The 17,305-nt window shown below is 38.9% G+C and overlaps 1 protein-coding gene across 5 annotated transcripts in view; it reads left to right on the forward strand.

Moving 5' to 3' along the window:
• The window catches only part of RAD54B (RAD54 homolog B), a 158,710-nt gene that overhangs the window by 11,245 nt on the left and 130,160 nt on the right, over positions 1–17,305 (forward strand). For 3 of the 5 annotated variants that reach the window (XM_007488118.3, XM_007488116.2, XM_007488119.2), the window contains exon 2: positions 13,668–13,824. In XM_007488118.3, coding sequence (XP_007488180.2) covers positions 13,681–13,824 — 144 coding nt within the window. In that variant the 5' untranslated portion in view covers positions 13,668–13,680. Of the gene's footprint in view, positions 1–8,885; positions 8,955–13,667; positions 13,825–17,305 lie in introns of all 5 variants that reach the window. The other 2 variants (XM_056823313.1, XM_056823314.1) reach the window with 1 other exon arrangement.

Consider the following 17,305-nt stretch of genomic DNA (forward strand, 5'->3'; position numbering starts at 1 on the left):
TGACCAACAGCAGCCAGTGGGAGGGTGAAAAAGGCATCCTTTAGGTCCAGAGTAGTGTACCAGGTCAAGGAGGGGTGTAGATTGCTAAGGAGAGTATATGGATTTGGGATGGTGGGGTGGACATCCTCAATACACTTGTTAACTTCCCACAGGTCTTGAATGGGCCTGTAATCCCCCATGCCTGGTTTACGGACAGGGAGGAGCGGGGTGTTCCATGAGGATTTGCAAGGCGTGAGAATCCCGGAGGCCAGAAGGCTCTGAATGTGGGGTTGAATGCCATCTCTGGCCTCAACTGCCATCGGTTATTGTTTGACCTGTATAGGGGTGGCCCCACTCTTGAAGGGAATAATAATGGGTGGTTGATTTATGGCCAGCTCAACTCCAGAAAGTTCAGCCCAGACCTTAGGAATAGAATCCACCCATGGCCATATATGGGGGGGGGGGTGTCCAGAGGGGTGGGTCAGAATATAGAAGGTGTTCATCCTGGAGAGCTAGGGTAAGGACCATGAGAGGGGCTCCTGAGTCGTCTGTAAGGGACACGGTCCCATGGGAAAAATGAATATGGGCCCCGATCTTGTGAAGGAGGTCTCGACCAATAAGGGAAGCAGGGCTCTCGGGGATAATGAGGAAGGAATGGGAAACTTGGCGGGTTCCCAGGTTGACAGTCTGTGCTGTGGTCCAGGGGTACCATTTGGACCCCGTTACCCCTTGGACCAATGAGGTTTTGGAACTGGTCTTCCCCAACGGTGACAGGAGGACCAAGTGTTCGGCCCCTGTGTCCACAAACATGGGAAGGGATTTCCCCTCAATGTAAGCTGTTACCCAGGACTCAGGGAGGGGGCCTGAGACCCATCCCCCTCAGTCATCCTCAGCTAGGGTGATAACATTCCTGTTGGGCCGTCCCCAGTCAGTGTCGGAGGGGCTATCCCAGCGCCTTGGGGGGCCCTGTTGGCCTTGCCTCACTTTGCCTTGTATTTTCTGGGGGCAGTGACTCTGCCAGTGGCCAAATTTACCGCAAAAGAAACAGGGGCCCCGTAGGCTCTGATCGGACGGTCACCCACCAGAGGGAGGGTGGCTGGGTCAAGGCTTCCATGAGGACCAGGGTGGTCTGCTGTTGGGTCCAGATCAATTGCTTCCTAGCCTTCTCTTCCCTAGTCTGGAGGTCCTGTAAACGCTTGAATTCTCGTTCTTCAGCCTCCTTCTGTTTCTGTTCCTGCCTAGCAATGTCCTCCTGCCTTAGTCAGTCAGCCTGTTCCTCAGGGGTTTCGCAGGAGTTAAAAACTTTCTCTGCCACCTTAAGTGACTCAGTCAGAGATTGGGCCATAAATGTATCAGTCCTCTGGAGCTTCCTGTGAATATCAGGAGCAGATTGGTTGACAAAAGCAAGAAGAACAGCTATCTGGCTATTGGATGTTGTTGGGTACACCGGGGAATAGATGCGAAAAGCTTCCTGCAGCCGCTGAAGAAACGCGGCAGGGGTCTCTTCGGGGGCCTGCCTAACAGAATCAATTTTAGCCAAATGAGTGGGCTTGAGGGCCGCTGCCCAAAGCCCAGTGAGGAGAGTCTGGCGGTAGGATTGAAGACGCTCCCTACATTGATCAGTAGTGAAGTTCCAGCCAGGCGGCTTGGTGGGGAACGCCACAGCAAGGCGTGCAGGGTCGGTGGTGGGTCTCCCATCTTCCCCAAGAACCAACTTTTTACTTTCAGCGATGATCCGATCACGCTTCTCACTGGTGAAGTGAGTGTGTGGAGTAATTGCTGACAATCATTGTCACAGCGCCAATGCATATCGGGTGACCTATTATACAGATCAGGACCTCCTTCAAACATGGGATCGCATATCGTCCAGGCGATGGAAGAGAGAACCCATTACTATTGCCATCACTGTAGCCACCCTCTTAGCAGCGACAGGGGCAGGGGTGGGCATCGCCTCCCTAGCCTCGCAGACACAGGTGTACCACCACCTCCGCAAGGCAGTCGAGGATATAGCTAGGCTAGAATCCTCTGTTGCCTTCCTTGAGAAGTCCCATGCCTCCTTAGCCGATGTTACCCTTCAAAACCAACGAGACTTGGACCTCCTCTTCCTTAAGGAGGGGGGCCTCTCTGCACCCTTGGGTGAAGAATGCTGCTTCTATGTTAACCATTTGGGGATTATCATGGACTCCCTGAGCAAGTTGCGAGAAGGTCTAGAAGCCCGGCAGAGGGAGAGAGAAACTGCTAGCTCCTGGTACGCCCACCTTTTTAACTCTTTTCCCTGGCTCACTACCCTAGTCATGTCCCTCATAGGGCCCCTTACAGTCCTAATCCTACTCTTGACATTTGGCCCCTGCATTCTCAACCTCCTTGTTCGGTTCATGAAAGATCGCCTGGATGCCATCCAGGTGTTGGCCCTCCAACAACAGTACCAACCCCTAGCCACCATCGAGCCCTGGGCCAAGGGCTATGAGCTGCCTCAGCGGACGGGCTTTCCCTCTGTCCCCTAAGAGAAAAAGAAGTAGGGAATGAGGAAGGCCCAAGCAGGGAACTGCTTGGTCAGGGAAACACATGTCACTGTGAAACATCTGGCAAACAGACACCCGGCAGAAAACATAAATGTGTCAACGCCCTAGCCATAGATTCTGGGAGGAACTTGTGGGCTACATATGCTGGCGGGTTATGGGTATAAAAACCTCTGCACTTACAAGCTTACAGCTCTTGTGCTGAGCTCCCCTGGTGTGCTCCAGATCAATAAATGACCCTTTTGCTTGATTGCATTGTCTACTGGCCTTCCTTGGCAGTGGGCGACGACTTGGACCCTAACAGTGGATAGGGTTCTTTCTCATAAATCCCTCTGAGTTGTTTGGGATCACTGCATTGCCACTAATGGAGAAGTCCATTACATTCAGTTGTACAACAGTGTATCAGTCTCTGTATATAATGTTCTCCTGGTTCTGCTCCTCTCACACTGCATCAATTCCTGGAGGTCATTCCATTTGTTACAGACAAAAGAGTGGTTGCCATAAACTGGGACTGCAAAAATATGGGTTAAAGACTTTGAATTGCCAAAAGAATAAAGATAATTTTTAGTGTCTTGATTTAAATCAAAAACAAGTGGTCGCCATGGGAAAAATTCCCAAATATGAAATACCCAAGTCAGCTGAGTTTTATGGAGATTTTAATTAATACAAATGAAGGAATTAAAGAAAGGGAGAGAGACAGAGTAAGAGGAAATAATAGGAAGACTAGGGCCTAGGCCATTGACCTTTCTTTTCTTTTTCTTAAATTTTAAACATTATTTTGTTTGGTAATTTCCAAACATTATTCAATGGAAACAAAGATCATTTTCTTTTCCTCCCCGCCCCCCCCCCCTCCCACCATCTTTCCCTCTCCCATAGCCGACGCACGATTCCACTGGTTATCACATGTGTTCTTGACTTGAACCCATTTCCCTGATGTTGGTATTTGCATTAGAGTGTTCATTTAGAGTCTCTCTTCAGTCATATCCCCTCCACCCCTGTAGTTAAGCAGTTGCTTTTCATCGGTGTTTTTACTCCCACAGTTTATCCTCTGCTTGTGGATAGTATTTTTTAGATCCCTGCAGATTGTTCAGGGACATTGCATTGCCACTAATGGAGAAGACCATCACCTTCGATTGTACCACAATGTATCAGTCTCTGTGTACAATGTTTTCCTGATTCTGCTCCTCTCGCTCTGCATCACTTCCTGGAGGTCTTTCCAGTCTCCATGGAATTCCTCTACTTTATTATTCCTTTTAGCACAATAGTATTCCATTACCAACATATACCACAATTTGTTCAGCTATTCCCCAATTGAAGGGCATCCCCTCGTTTTCCAATTTTTGGCCACCACAAAGAGTGCAGCCATGAATATTCTTGTACAAGTCTTTTTCCTTATTATCTCTTTGGTACAAACCCAGCAGTGCTATAGCTGGATCAGAGGGCAGACAGTCTTTTATCACCCTTTGGGCATAGTTCCAGATTGCCCTCCAGAATGGCTGGATCAATTCACAACTCCACCAGCAATGAATTAGTGTCCCCACTTTGCCACATCCCCTCCAGCATTCATTACTTTCCATAGCTGTCATGTTAGCCAATCTAATAGATGTGAGGTGATACCTCAGAGTTGTTTTGATTTGCATCTCTCTGATTATAAGAAATGTAGAGCACTTTTTCATGTGCTGATTAATGGTTTTGATTTCTTTGGCTGAGAACTGCCTGTTCATGTCCCTTGCCCATTTATCAATTGGAGGATGGCTTGATTTTTTGTACAATTGATTTAGTTCTTTGTAAATTTGAGTAATTAAACCTTTGTCAGAGGTTTTTATAAAGATTGTTTCCCAATTTGTTGCTACCCTTCTGATTTTGGTTACATTAGTTTTGTTTGTACAAAAACTTTTTAATGTATTCCAGATTATTTTGCATTTTGTAACTCTTTCTAATTCTTGCTTGGTTTTGAAGTCTTTCCCTTCCCAAAGGTCTGCCATGTATACTATTCTGTGTTCGCCTAATTTTCTTATAGTTTCCTTCTTTATGTTCAAGTCATTCACCCATTTTGAATTTATCTTGGTGTAGGGTGTGAGGTGTTGATCTAAATCTAATCTTTCCCACACTGTCCTCCAATTTTCCCAGCAGTTTTTATGAAATAGTGGATTTTTGTCCCAAAAGCTGGGATCTTTGGGTTTGTCATATACTGTCTTGCTGAGGTCGCTTGCCCCCAGTCTATTCCACTGATCCTCCTTTCTGTCTCTTAGCCAGTACCAAATTGTTTTGGTGACCGCTGCTTTATAATATAGTCTGAGATCTGGGACTGCAAGGCCCCCTTCCTTTGTATTTTTTTTTTCATTATTTCCCTGGATATCCTTGATCCTTTGTTCTTCCAAATGAACTTTGTCATGGTTTTTTCTAAATCAGTAAAAAAAATTTTTGGTAGTTCAATGGGTATGGCACTAAATAATAGATGAGTTTGGGTAGGATGGTCATTTTTATTATATTGGCTCGTCCTACCCATGAGCAGTTAATGTTCTTCCAATTGTTCAAGTCTAATTTTAATTGTGTGGAAAGTGTTTTGTAGTTGTGTTCATATAGTTCCTGTGTTTGTCTCGAGAGAGAGATTCCTAAATATTTTATTTTGTCTAAGGTAATTTTGAATGGGATTTCTCTTTCTAGTTCTTGCTGCTGAGCTGTGTTGGAATTATATAGAAATTCTGATGATTTATGTGGGTTTATTTTGTATCCTGCAACTTTGCTAAAGTTGTTGATTATTTCGATTAGCTTTTTGGTTGAATCTCTAGGATTCTTTAAGTAGACAATGATGTCGTCTGCAAAGAGCGATAATTTGGTCTCCTCCTTGCCTATTTTAATGCCTTCAATTTCTTTTTCTTCTCTACTACTACTAGTTGCTACTGCTAGTGTTTCTAATACAGTGTCAAATAATAGAGGTGATAATGGGCATCCTTGTTTCACTCCTGATCTTAATGGGAATGGATTTAGTTTATTCCCATTGCAGATGATATTAGTTGATGGTTTTAGATATATACTATTTATTATTTTTAGGAATGACCCTTCTATTCCTATGCTTTCTAGTGTTTTTAATAGGAATTGGTGTTGTATTTTATCAAAGGCTTTTTCTGCATCTATTGAGATAATCATGTGGTTCTTGCTGGTTTGCTTGTTGATGTGGTCAATTATGTGGATGGTTTTCCTAATGTTGAACCAGCCCTGCATCCCTGGTATGAATCCTACTTGATCATGGTGGATGACCCTTCTGATCACTTGCTGGAGTCTTTTTGCTAGTATCCTATTTAAGATTTTTGCGTCTATATTCATTAGGGAGATTGGTCTATAGTTTTCTTTCTCTGTTTTTGTCCTGCCTGGCTTTGGAATTAGTACCATGTTTGTGTCATAAAAGGAGTTTGGTAGAACTCCCTCTTTGCTTATTATGTCAAATAGTTTGTATAGTATTGGAGTTAGCTGTTCTTTGAATGTTTGATAGAATTCACTGGTGAATCCGTCAGGCCCTGGGGATTTTTTCTTAGGAAGTTCTTTGATGGCCTGTTGGATTTCTTTTTCTGATATGGGATTATTTAAGAAATCTATTTCTTCTTCTGGTAGTCTAGGCAATTTATATTTTTGTACATATTCATCCATATCACCTAGGTTGGTATATTTATTGCCATAGAGTTAGGCAAAGTAGTTTTTAATGATTTCCTTAATTTCCTCTTCATTGGAGGTAAGATCACCCATTTCATCCTTAATGCTGTTAATTTGCCTTTCTTCTTTCCTTTTTTGAATTAGATTGACCAGTACTTTGTCTATTTTGTCTGTTTTTTCAAAGTACCAGCTTCTAGTCTTGTTTATTAGCTCAATAGTTCTGTCACTTTCGATTTTATTAATTTCTCCCTTAATTTTTAGGATTTCTAGTTTGGTTTTCTTCTGGGGGTTTTTAATTTGTTCTTTCTCAAGTTTTTTGATTTGCATTTCCAATTCCTTGATCTCTGTCCTCCCTAATTTGTTAATATATGCATTCAGGGATATGAGTTTTCCTCTAAGTACTGCCTTGGCTGCATCCCATTAGGTTTGAAAGGATGTCTCGCTGTTGTCATTTTCCTCAACGAAATTATTAGTTGTTTCTATGATTTCTTCTCTAACTGATTTTGGAGTATCATATTATTTAATTTCCAATTAGTTTTTGATTTGGCTCTCCATGTACCCTTACCGATCAATATTTTTATTGCCTTGTGATCTGAAAAGGCTGCATTTATTATTTCTGCTTTTCTGCATTTAAGTACAATGTTTCTGTGACCTAGTGTATGATCTATTTTTGTGAATGTGCCATGTGGTGCTGAAAAGAAGGTGTATTCCTTTTTGTCCCTGTTTATTTTTTTTCCATATGTCTATTAACTCTAATTTTTCTAAGATTTCATTCACCTCTTTTACCTCTTTCTTGTTTATTTTTTGGTTTGATTTATCTAAATTTGATAGTGGTTGGTTCAAGTCTCCCACTAATATGGTTTTACTGTCTATTTCCTCCTTCAATTCTCCTAGTTTCTCTATTAAAAATTTGGGTGCTATTCCGTTTGGTGCATACATGTTGATTAGTGATATTTCCTCATTGTCTATACTCCCTTTTAACAGAATATATTTACCTTCCCTATCCCTTTTGATCAGGTCTATTTTTGCTTTGGCTTTGTCAGATATCATGATTGCAACTCCTGCCTTCTTTCTATCAGTTGAGGCCCAAAAGGTCTTACTCCAACCTTTAATTCTAACCTTGTGAGTGTCAACCCGCCTCATATGTGTTTCTTGAAGACAACAAATGGTAGGGTTTGGGGTTCTAATCTAATCAATCTGCTATTTGTCTGCATTTTATGGGTGAGTTCATCCCATTCACGTTCAAAGTTATGATTGTCATTTGTGGATTTGCTGGCATTTTGATATCTTTCCCTAGTTTTGAACCAGTGATTTACTTTAGGTCAGTCCCCCTAGTCCCCTCCCTTGAGATGCTTCCCTTTCTAGCCCCTCCCTTTTTATGCTCCCTTCCTCTCCCCCCTCTCCTTCCCTCCCTTTTTATACTCCCTCCCCCTCCCCCTCCTTAATTTTCCTTTCTTTCTTGCCCTAATGGATAAGATAGAATTCAGGATCCCACTGATTCTAGATGTTCTTCCCTCTCAGATTTGATTTCACTGAGAGTAAGGTTTAAGTAATTCCACTTCACGCTCTTTTCCTCTCCTTCTCATATGAGAGTTCTTCCCCTCCCCTTCCCATGTGTATCTTTATATGGGAAAGATTATTCTATTAAGTCCCCCTCTATTTCTTTAAGTAAATCTTAGTGTTATCGAAGGTTCCCCCCCCTTTTCCTTTCTTTGCTCCCACTTTCCCCAAATCTTCTTAATGCCCCAATCTTTCCCTATGCATGTTTCTTCTAACTACTCTTATGATGCATACAATTTTTGAGAGTTACACAAAACATTTTCCCCACATATTAATATATATATATGTATATATATATATATATAATTTGATGTATATGTAGTCCTTATAGAAGAATGTTTGACTTAAAGAAAAAGATAAGATTTATCTCCTTTTCCCTTTCTTTCATATTTACCTTTTCATGTTTCTCTTGCTTTCTGTGCTTGGATATCAAATTTTCCACTAAGTTCTGGTCTTTTCTTAGCAAATGCTTGGAAATCTTCTATTTTGTTGAATGCCCATACTGTCCCCTGGAAGTATATAGTCAGTTTTGCTGGGTAGTTGATTCTTGGTTGGAGACCCAGCTCTCTTGCCTTTCTAAATATCGTGTTCCATGCTTTGCGGTCTCTTAGTGTGTTAGCTGCTAAGTCATGTGTGATCCTTATGGGAGCCCCCCTATATCTGAAGCTCCTCTTCTTGGCTTATTGTAGGATTTTCTCCTTTTCTTGGAAGCTCTTGAATTTTGCAATTATATTTCTAGGGGTTGCCTTTTGGTGATTTAGTATAGAGGGTGATCTGTGAACCCTTTCTATTTCTATTTTGCCCCCTTGCTCCAGAACGTGTGGGCAATTTTCTTTTATAATCTCCTGTAGAATAACATCGAGTTTGTTGTTTATCTCTGGTTTTTCTGGGAGACCGATAATTCGGAGGTTGTCTCTTCTTCCTCTGTTTTCCAAGTCTGTGACCTCTTCAGTGAGATATTTTATGTCTTCTAATTCATTAATTTTTTGGCTTTGCTTTATTGATTCTTGCTGTTTTATAATCTCACTTTCTTCGAGTTGCTTAATTCTGGTGGTTAGGGACTGGTTTTGCTTTTCAGCTTTGTCTGCCCTTCTATTGGATGCTTCGAGCTCTTTTTCCAATTGAGCAGTCTTATCTGTCAGACTGCTGATCTCTTTCTCCCATTTTTCTTTCCAGGTTTCCATCTTTTGGCTAAGTTCCAGTTTGAGATCTTCCAGAGCTTGTTGATAGTTTCCATTTTGGGAGGTATGTTCTGATTTTTTTTGGATTTCATCCTCATTCTCCTCTTTTCCTTGGGTACTTCCACCATAAAAGTTTTCAATAGTCACCTTTTTCCCTTTCTTCCTGGAGGCTTGATTTTGGGCCATGTGAGCCATCCCTTTGGTGGTTTTATTCCCCTTTCCTTTTTGGTCTGGGGTCTGGGTGATGTGGGTGGATTTTCTGTGAATTTAGGTTTCCTCAGACTAGTTCTTCCCAGCCTCTGAGGTTTCTTAGAGAGCTGGGCCCCTGATCACAGCCACACTGCCCAGATGTTCAGCTCCTCCCAGATAATCAGCGTGTGGTCGGCCCCTGGTGTTTAGCTCCGCCTATATGTTCAGCGCAACTGCCCCGAGTACAGCTCCCTGAGCCCCCTTTGCTTGGCGCAGGATTCTCCCGTGTTTTTTCCTGGCAGTCCCCAGATCCCAAGGACCCTGGAGTGTCCCCCCAGACAGAGACGTTCCCCACTCACTCGCTCTCCCAGTGAGTGCTCCGGTAGCTCACTCTGGTTTGGTGGGGGAAGTGGGGGGGGAGGGGAAGGGTGGCTCAGTTCATGTTTCTGTGCAAGCTTTTCCTCCTTCTTATTATAGTGTGGAAATGTTCAAACCCCACGTACCTTCGCCTCTGTGGGGTACTGGGGAGTACTGGGGAGTCCTTCTGTTCTTCCAAAGGTGATTTTTATGCTCCTTTGTTGTAGTCTATTTCGTTTGGTGCCAGGGAGAAGAAGCTTGTGGCGTCTAGATTGCAGCCATGATTACCCGGAAGTCTGGCCTTTCTTTTTTTTTTAAAACCCTTACCTTCTGTCTTGGAGTCAATACTGTGTATTGGCTCCAAGGCAGAAGAGTGGTAAGGGCTAGGCAATGGGGGTCAAGTGACTTGCCCAGGGTCACACAGCTAGGAAGTGGCTGAGGCCAGATTTGAACCTACGACCTCCCGTCTCTAGGACTGGCTCTTAATCCACTGAGCTACCCAGCTGCCCCCTGGCCTTTCTTTTAAGAGAGAAAACTAAGTCAGTCTTTAATCATTCACCACAAGATCTTTCAAAGCAAAACTCTAGTGTTCAGAGAGACCCTCCAATTCAGCTTTCAGAGCTGAATTAAATCGAACTACTTCCTTGAACTGGTTCAGACAGCTCCTTTTAAAGAGAATTTTCTCCTATGTCACCTCCCCTAAGTTTTCATGTCTACCAATCACAGTAGACATTTTCCAAAGGACTTAATTCACATTTATTAATTCACAATTCAATTCTTAATTCACATCTTGTTATCACCTTCTTAGTTCACATCTTATTATCACCTTCTTAATTCACATCTTGTTATCACCTTCTCTGGGTAGACTAAAATTTCTGAGTATTTCATATCTCTTTGCTAAGCTTGCCCTTTTAGTGATTAATTTGACCTTCATAGGTACTTAGCACTCTTTTTTAGACCTAGCTTAAGGGCTTGACCTCACTATAAGTATGGGTTGGGGACTTTTTTCATTGTTCAGTAAGGAGTTTTACAACTTTATCTTCCCCTTAAGGTATGCCTAAATATGGGTGGAGTAATTTTAAAGTTCCCAATACATTTCTGATTAAGTACCTCCATTGTTTAAATGGGTTGTAACCTTAACCGTAAGATAATGTTCCAAGGTAGAGTTGAGAATTTTTAAGATTCACACAGTTCACATGGAATTCCTCCTGTTCATTATTCCTTTGAGCACAATAGTATTCCATCACCAACATATGCCGTAATTTGTTCAGCCATTCCTCAATTGGAGGGCATCCCCTTATTTCCAATTTTTTTGCCACCACAAAGAGCGTAACTATCAATATTTTTGTACAAGTCTTTTTGTCCATTATCTCTTTGGGGTACAAACCCAACAGTGCTATGGCTGGATCAAAGGGCAGACAGTCTTTTAGCACCCTTTGGGCATAGTTCCAGATTGTCCTCCAGAATGGTTGGATCAATTCACAACTCCACCATTAATGCATTAATGTCCCAACTTTGCCACATCCCCTCCAGCATTCATTACTTTCCTCTGCTGTCATGTTAGCTAATCTGCTAGGTGTGAGGTGATACCTCAGAGTTGTTTTGATTTGCATCTCTCTGATTATCAAGGATTTAGAACACTTTTTCATGTGCTTATTAATAGTTTTGACTTCTTTGGCTGAAAACTTCCTATTCATGTCCCTTGCCCATTTATTAGTTGGGGAATGGCTTGATTTTTTTGTACAATTGATTTAGTTCTTTATAAATTTGAATAATTAGACCTTTGTCAGAGGTTTTTGTTATGAACATTTTTTCCCCAATTTGTTGCTTCCCTTCTAATTTTGGTTGCATTTGGTTTGATTTGTACAAAAACTTTTAAATTTAATGTTCATTAAATTTTTTATTTTATATTTTGTGATTTTTTTTTTCTATCTCTTGCTTGGTCTTAAAATCTTTCCTTTCCCAAAGATCTGACATGTATACTATTCTGTGTTCACCTAATTTACTTATAGTTTCCTTCTTTATATTCAAGTCATTCACCTATTCTGAGTTTATCTTGGTGTATGGTGTGAGATGTTAATCCAAACCCAATTTCTCCCATACTGTCTTCCAATTTTCCCAGCAGTTTTTATAAAATAGTGGATTCCCCCCCCCCCCCCAAACCTGGGATCTTTGGGCTTATCATATACTGTCTTGCTGAGGTCACTTACCCCAAGACTATTCCACTGATCCTCCTTTCTGTCTCTTAGCCAGTACCAAATTGTTTTGATGACCACTGCTTTATTGTATAGTTTGAGATCTTGTACTGCTAGGCCACCTTCCTTCACATTTTTTTTTCATGATTTCCCTGGTTATCCTTGATCTTTTGTTCTTCCAAATGAACTCAGTTATGGTTTTTTCTAATTCAGTAAAAAAATTTTATTGGTAGTTTGATGGGAATGGCACTAAATAAGTAAATTAGTTTGGGTAGGATTGTCATTTTTATTAAGTTAGCTCATCGTACCCATGAGCAATCAATGTTTTTCCAATTGTTTAGATCTAGTTTTAATTGTGTGAAGAGTGTTTTGTAGTTGTGTTCATATAGTTCCTGTGTTGGTCTTGGCATATAGATTCCTAATTATTTTATATTGTCTAGGGTGATTTTAAATGGAATTTCTCTTTCTAATTCTTGCTGCTGAGATGTGTTGGAAATATATAGAAATTCTGATGATTTAGGTGGGTTTATTTTGTATCCTGCTGATTTTTAAAAAATTATTATTTCTAGAATAAAAGGTAATAAGAATAAAAAGGTAATAAGAGGTGAGAAAGGAGTGCATCACAGAAGCATATGGCAAGAATGTGGCTAGGGAAGGTAAAGGATAAGCAGGGGTGGCTGCTGAGGAGGAACTGGGATTGGAACCAAAAGGGATCCAGGGCATTAGAGGAACCAATATCAATTGAGAGAAGTGGGAAGGTAAGCCTGAGCAAATTGATGGAGGAAGAATCTAACTCAATATGGGGTTAGGCCTGAGGAGATTGAGGGTAGAAGTTGGGGAGGGAAGGCAGGGTAGTACCAGTAATAATTAGATTTGCTTTCCCTTAACAATGGACTTTTCATATTTGGTTATACTTGCAGACTTGCAGGGGCAGTTTTCTCTGCTTGGTTTCAACTCCACAGAATAAGCAAGATGCCCCTTGGTTCCTACCTTTTTCCTTTTCCTGGCTCCTTTGGTGTGTTGTCTTCTCCCATTAGACTGTAAGCTTCTTGAGCACACGGTCTGTCTTTTTATTATGCTCTAGTGTTTATTATAGAGTTTGACACATGGTACCCCTACCCCTGCCATTAAAAGTCCTTACTTTCTGCCTTAGAATCAATACAAAGTATTGTTTCCAAGGCAAAAGAGCAGTAAGGGCTAAGTAAAAGTGCTTAAGTGACAGGGTCACATGGCTAGGAGGTATCTGAAGTCAGAATTGAACTCAGGACCTTCTGTCTCTAGGCCTGGCTCTCATCCACTGAGCCATTCATTTCTCCACAGGCCAGACACTTAATAAATTGTTATTGGATTGAATTGGGGAGGTAGTTGACATAGTGGATAGCGTGCTGGGCTTGGAGTCAGGACAATCTGAGTTCAAATTCAGCCTCCTGCACTAGCTGTGTTACCTTCAGCAAGGCACTAAAACTTCTGCCTTAATTTCTTCAATTATAAAAAAATAGAGAAAGTAATAGCACATACCTTGTAAGGTTGATATATGCAAAGTGTTTAATACAATGCCTGACACATTGTAGGCACTTAATAAGTACTTGTTTCCTTCCTTCCTTTAACAGTGTAGTTGGCTTTAGAGTAAGGAAGAACTGTATTGAAGTTCTGTTTTTAATGGAACTAGATGCATGACAATGGACACTTAATCTCTTCGTTCTATAGTTTAGTGCTATCAAATTCAAAAAGAAACAGAAACCACTATACTATAAGAATGAGGGATAAGGATCCCTAAGATTAATTTAGAAAACCATACATTAATATTACCTTTTTATTGTATTTGTATTTATCTTGTTTCCAATCACCTTTTAATAAGGTACAAGCTGAATGTAGCTTATGGGGTCATATATTTGACATGTCTATTGTTGGTAACTCTCTTAAGTCTATAAGTGACAGAATGGGAATCTAGTTTTCATAAGGAAAAAGAAATTCAAAAGTCGGAACCAAAAAGAAAAAAATTCATGCAAAATTTCTCTATTTGTGTTTTCCTACAGCTCATTACCAAGTATGAGAAGATCTTCTGCACCAAGTCAATTACAGGGAAGTCTAGCAAAAAAACCAAGATTTATACCTCCAGGAATTATTAGAACATCAAATCTGAATGAGAATGAGAAGGTTAATGAACTGGGTCCAAATATTACATTTACTGAGGTAAAGGAAAAGTGAAGAAAGCATGTTATAAGTATTATGTATTTTTGATTATATGTCAAGATAAAAAATGATATTTTTAGGATTAACAGTAGTTTGCTGACTATAGAAAAATTTCAAAATTCCTGGCAAAGTATTTTTCAAAAAACATTTTTGGAAGTTATAATTAAGAATTTAATTCTAAGAATTTTTCAAAATTTTGAGGAAGAATTAAGAGAACTCACTTTCTTAAAACTAAGCATCTTCATTTTTTCCTTCTTATCAATATATTAAAGCTAATCACAGTCTCTCATTCTCTTGCTTTGATCTCTTTCTTTCCATTGGCTTCTTCTCATCTGCCTGTAGTCATGCTGAGGCCTAAAAAAGAAAATCTTCCTTTGACCTCTGTACACTAGATACTGTGTCACCTTTCCCTCTCCCTTTCATGTACTTATTTCATGAAAAAATTGTCTGTATCTGATACCCCGTCTTTACTTATTTTCTCGTCAGCCCCTTGCAATTTGACTTCCATTATTGTATCAAAATTTTTCTTTTAAAGGCCACCAGTAATCTTTTAATTGTTAAACTTAATGACCTTTAATAAAAATTGTTTTCATTCTTACCACTTCGCTTTATTTGACACTATTATCAACTCTTTAACTTTGGATATTTTCTTCTTCCTTGGTATTTCTCCAAGATACCAACTTTTCTGCTTTTCTCCTACTTCTCTGATTAATACATTTTATGACTCCTTAATTGGGTTTTCTTTAAGGTTCTACACTTAGGCTTTGTCTCTCTACTCTCTTGGCAATCTTATTTATTCCTAATTTTACCTCTTAATTCTTTGTAAATAATCAGTGTCTCTAATTCTGATTTTTCTCTTTATTCCCATACTTTATTACGTTTCTTCTTTTGTGAGGCCTATCCTGATCCCCTTAACTTCTTGTATGTCCCTCTCATAATTTCCTTGCATTTATTTTAAACATATTTTATATACATTTCTATGTGTAGCTTTTGTCTCCTTGATAAAATATACAAAATAGTCTCCTTCATGTACTCTTTTGTCCAAAGAAATTGACTTTCTTGCAGTTTTTCATGCACTTTTTGTCCTTCATTCTTAGAATATATTCCTCTTCACTCCTGCCTCTTGGAATCCTCATTTTCCTTTGCAATTGATCTCAAACATCCCTTTTTACATGAGGCGATTTCTATTTTCTTCAGCTGCTACCAATTTTGCTATGATTATCAAGATTATCTTGTATTTATTCTGTATGTGTTTTGTACATAGCTATATATACATCAGGGTTTCTTAACCTGGGGTCTAAATAAATATCAGGGCTTCTTAACCTGAGGTTTAAATTAAAAAATTTTTCTTTGATAACTGTATCTCAATATAATTGGCCTCTATGCCATCTTTATATGTTGCACCATTTCCTCAAACTCAATCTTCCAAAACTGAACTTTGTTTAAAAACTTAATCAATTATCTTTCCCTGTGTTCAGTGGTACCATCATTCAGACATCCTCCTTTATTAAAAAAAAAAATCTTGATATTATCTTTGATCTTTCCCTTTAACTTAGATGAAAAACAATAGTAACTAACTTAGATAAAAAACAATAACATTTAAAAAATGAGTGGAAAAAAGGAACTGACATAGAAGTAAGAATATAACTTGTTTTATTTGCTAGTTGAAATAGTTATGGATTAAGATAAACTTCATAAAAAAACTAAGATGAAAATAATAGCAAGAAAATTAAATTTACTATTTATAAAAATAAATGAGTTTTCTGAATTAGTTATAGAATGGATCAAGAAACAAAGTGTTGCTTATAGGAAACATTAATGGAAAAAGGTTAAAGTTGAGTTATAGGTTTAAAATATATATCTGAAAGTTAAAAAAAAAGTTGTAGAAATGGTAACTGAAAGAGTAGAATTTAAATTAGAGAAAATTAAGAGACAAAGAAGGACATCAAATAATGGTAAAAAATGAAAATAATTTATATGAACTGAATAATTAAATTAATAATAAGAATATGCATGATATAAGAAGAACTAAACAAAACATAGTAGGATACTTCAGTATTTCATTATCAGTATATGACAAAATGAAAGAAGATGAATAATAAATGACAGACTTGAATTGTGTGCTTACCTGACAAATTGTAAGTGATGGAAATTTGGAAAAAGCTAAATGAAGGTAGCAGGGAATACATATTCAAATACATATTAAAAATGGTCAGATTCTACATCTTAGAAAAGCCCCACATGAATTTAAGGAGGCAGAAATTATATATACTGTATTTTTAAAATCAGTGTAATAAAATTAGAATTAAGTTATAACTTGTAAAGCTATAATACTATGTGGAAAGGGCAGCTCTGTGGCTAATGAGTCAGGTCTCAAGATGGCAGATCCTGAGTTCAAATCTAACCTCAGATACATCCTAGCTGTGTGACTCAGGGCTAGTCACTTGACCACTGTTGTCTAGCCCTTACCACACCTCTGCCTTGGGACCAATACATAGTATTGATTTTAAAACAGAAGGTAAGGTTTTTGATAAGCAAAAGTTTAAAAAAATATATGGAAACTGAAAATCTGTTAGACAGTGATTATATTAAAATATCAGAGGTATATTAAAATATCAAAGAGGTAGCAAAGAGTGTAGGCCCTGAGTTCAAATCTGGCCTCAGATATTTAATAGCTGTGAGACCCTGGACAAAGTTACTTAAGCTTGTTTGCCTCAGTTTTCTTATCTGTAAAATAAGCTGAAGAAGGAAATGGCAAAGCAGTACAGGATCTACGTCAAGAAATCACCAATTGAGGTCACAAAGAGTTGTACTCAACTGAAATGACTGAATGACAATTGAACAATGTTAAAATATCAGAAAATTAATATGTAAAAGAATTAGCTCACATATCAGAATTCATGGGAGGTAGCTAAAGGCTGTTCTGAATGGTAAGTTTATATTGCCAGTTGACTATGTTAGTAAGAAAGTAAAGAAAAAAACCCCTAAATTTATGTCTAAAATATTAGTAAAGGAATAAATGATAATCCATAGGAAACTCAAACAATTATAAAAGATAATAAAGTAATAAATAGAAGAACAATTTAATTGATTTAAAAACCAGGGGTTGATTTTTACTAAAGATTAATTAAATTGACAAACCTTCAGCAAATTGAATAAAAAAATGGAAGAAAAAATGCAAATCAACAAAATTGAAGATGAAAAGACAGGGATCACAACAAACACAAAAGAAAATAAGCACATCAGAGAATATTGCATCCAGCTATGTTCTTTTTTTTTTCCTATTTGAATTAGTTTATTTAGTCAATTTAGAACATTATTCCTTGGTTATAATAATCACATTAGTTCCCTCCCTCCCCTTCACCCACCCTTCCTGTAACCAATACACAATTTCGTTGGGTATTACTTGTGTCCTTGATCAGAATCTATTTCCATGTTGTTGATGTTTGCACTAGGATGTTCATTTAGAGTCTACATCCCC

This window comes from Monodelphis domestica, chromosome 3 (assembly GCF_027887165.1).
Source record: "Monodelphis domestica isolate mMonDom1 chromosome 3, mMonDom1.pri, whole genome shotgun sequence".
NCBI classification, from domain to species: Eukaryota; Metazoa; Chordata; class Mammalia; order Didelphimorphia; family Didelphidae; genus Monodelphis; species Monodelphis domestica.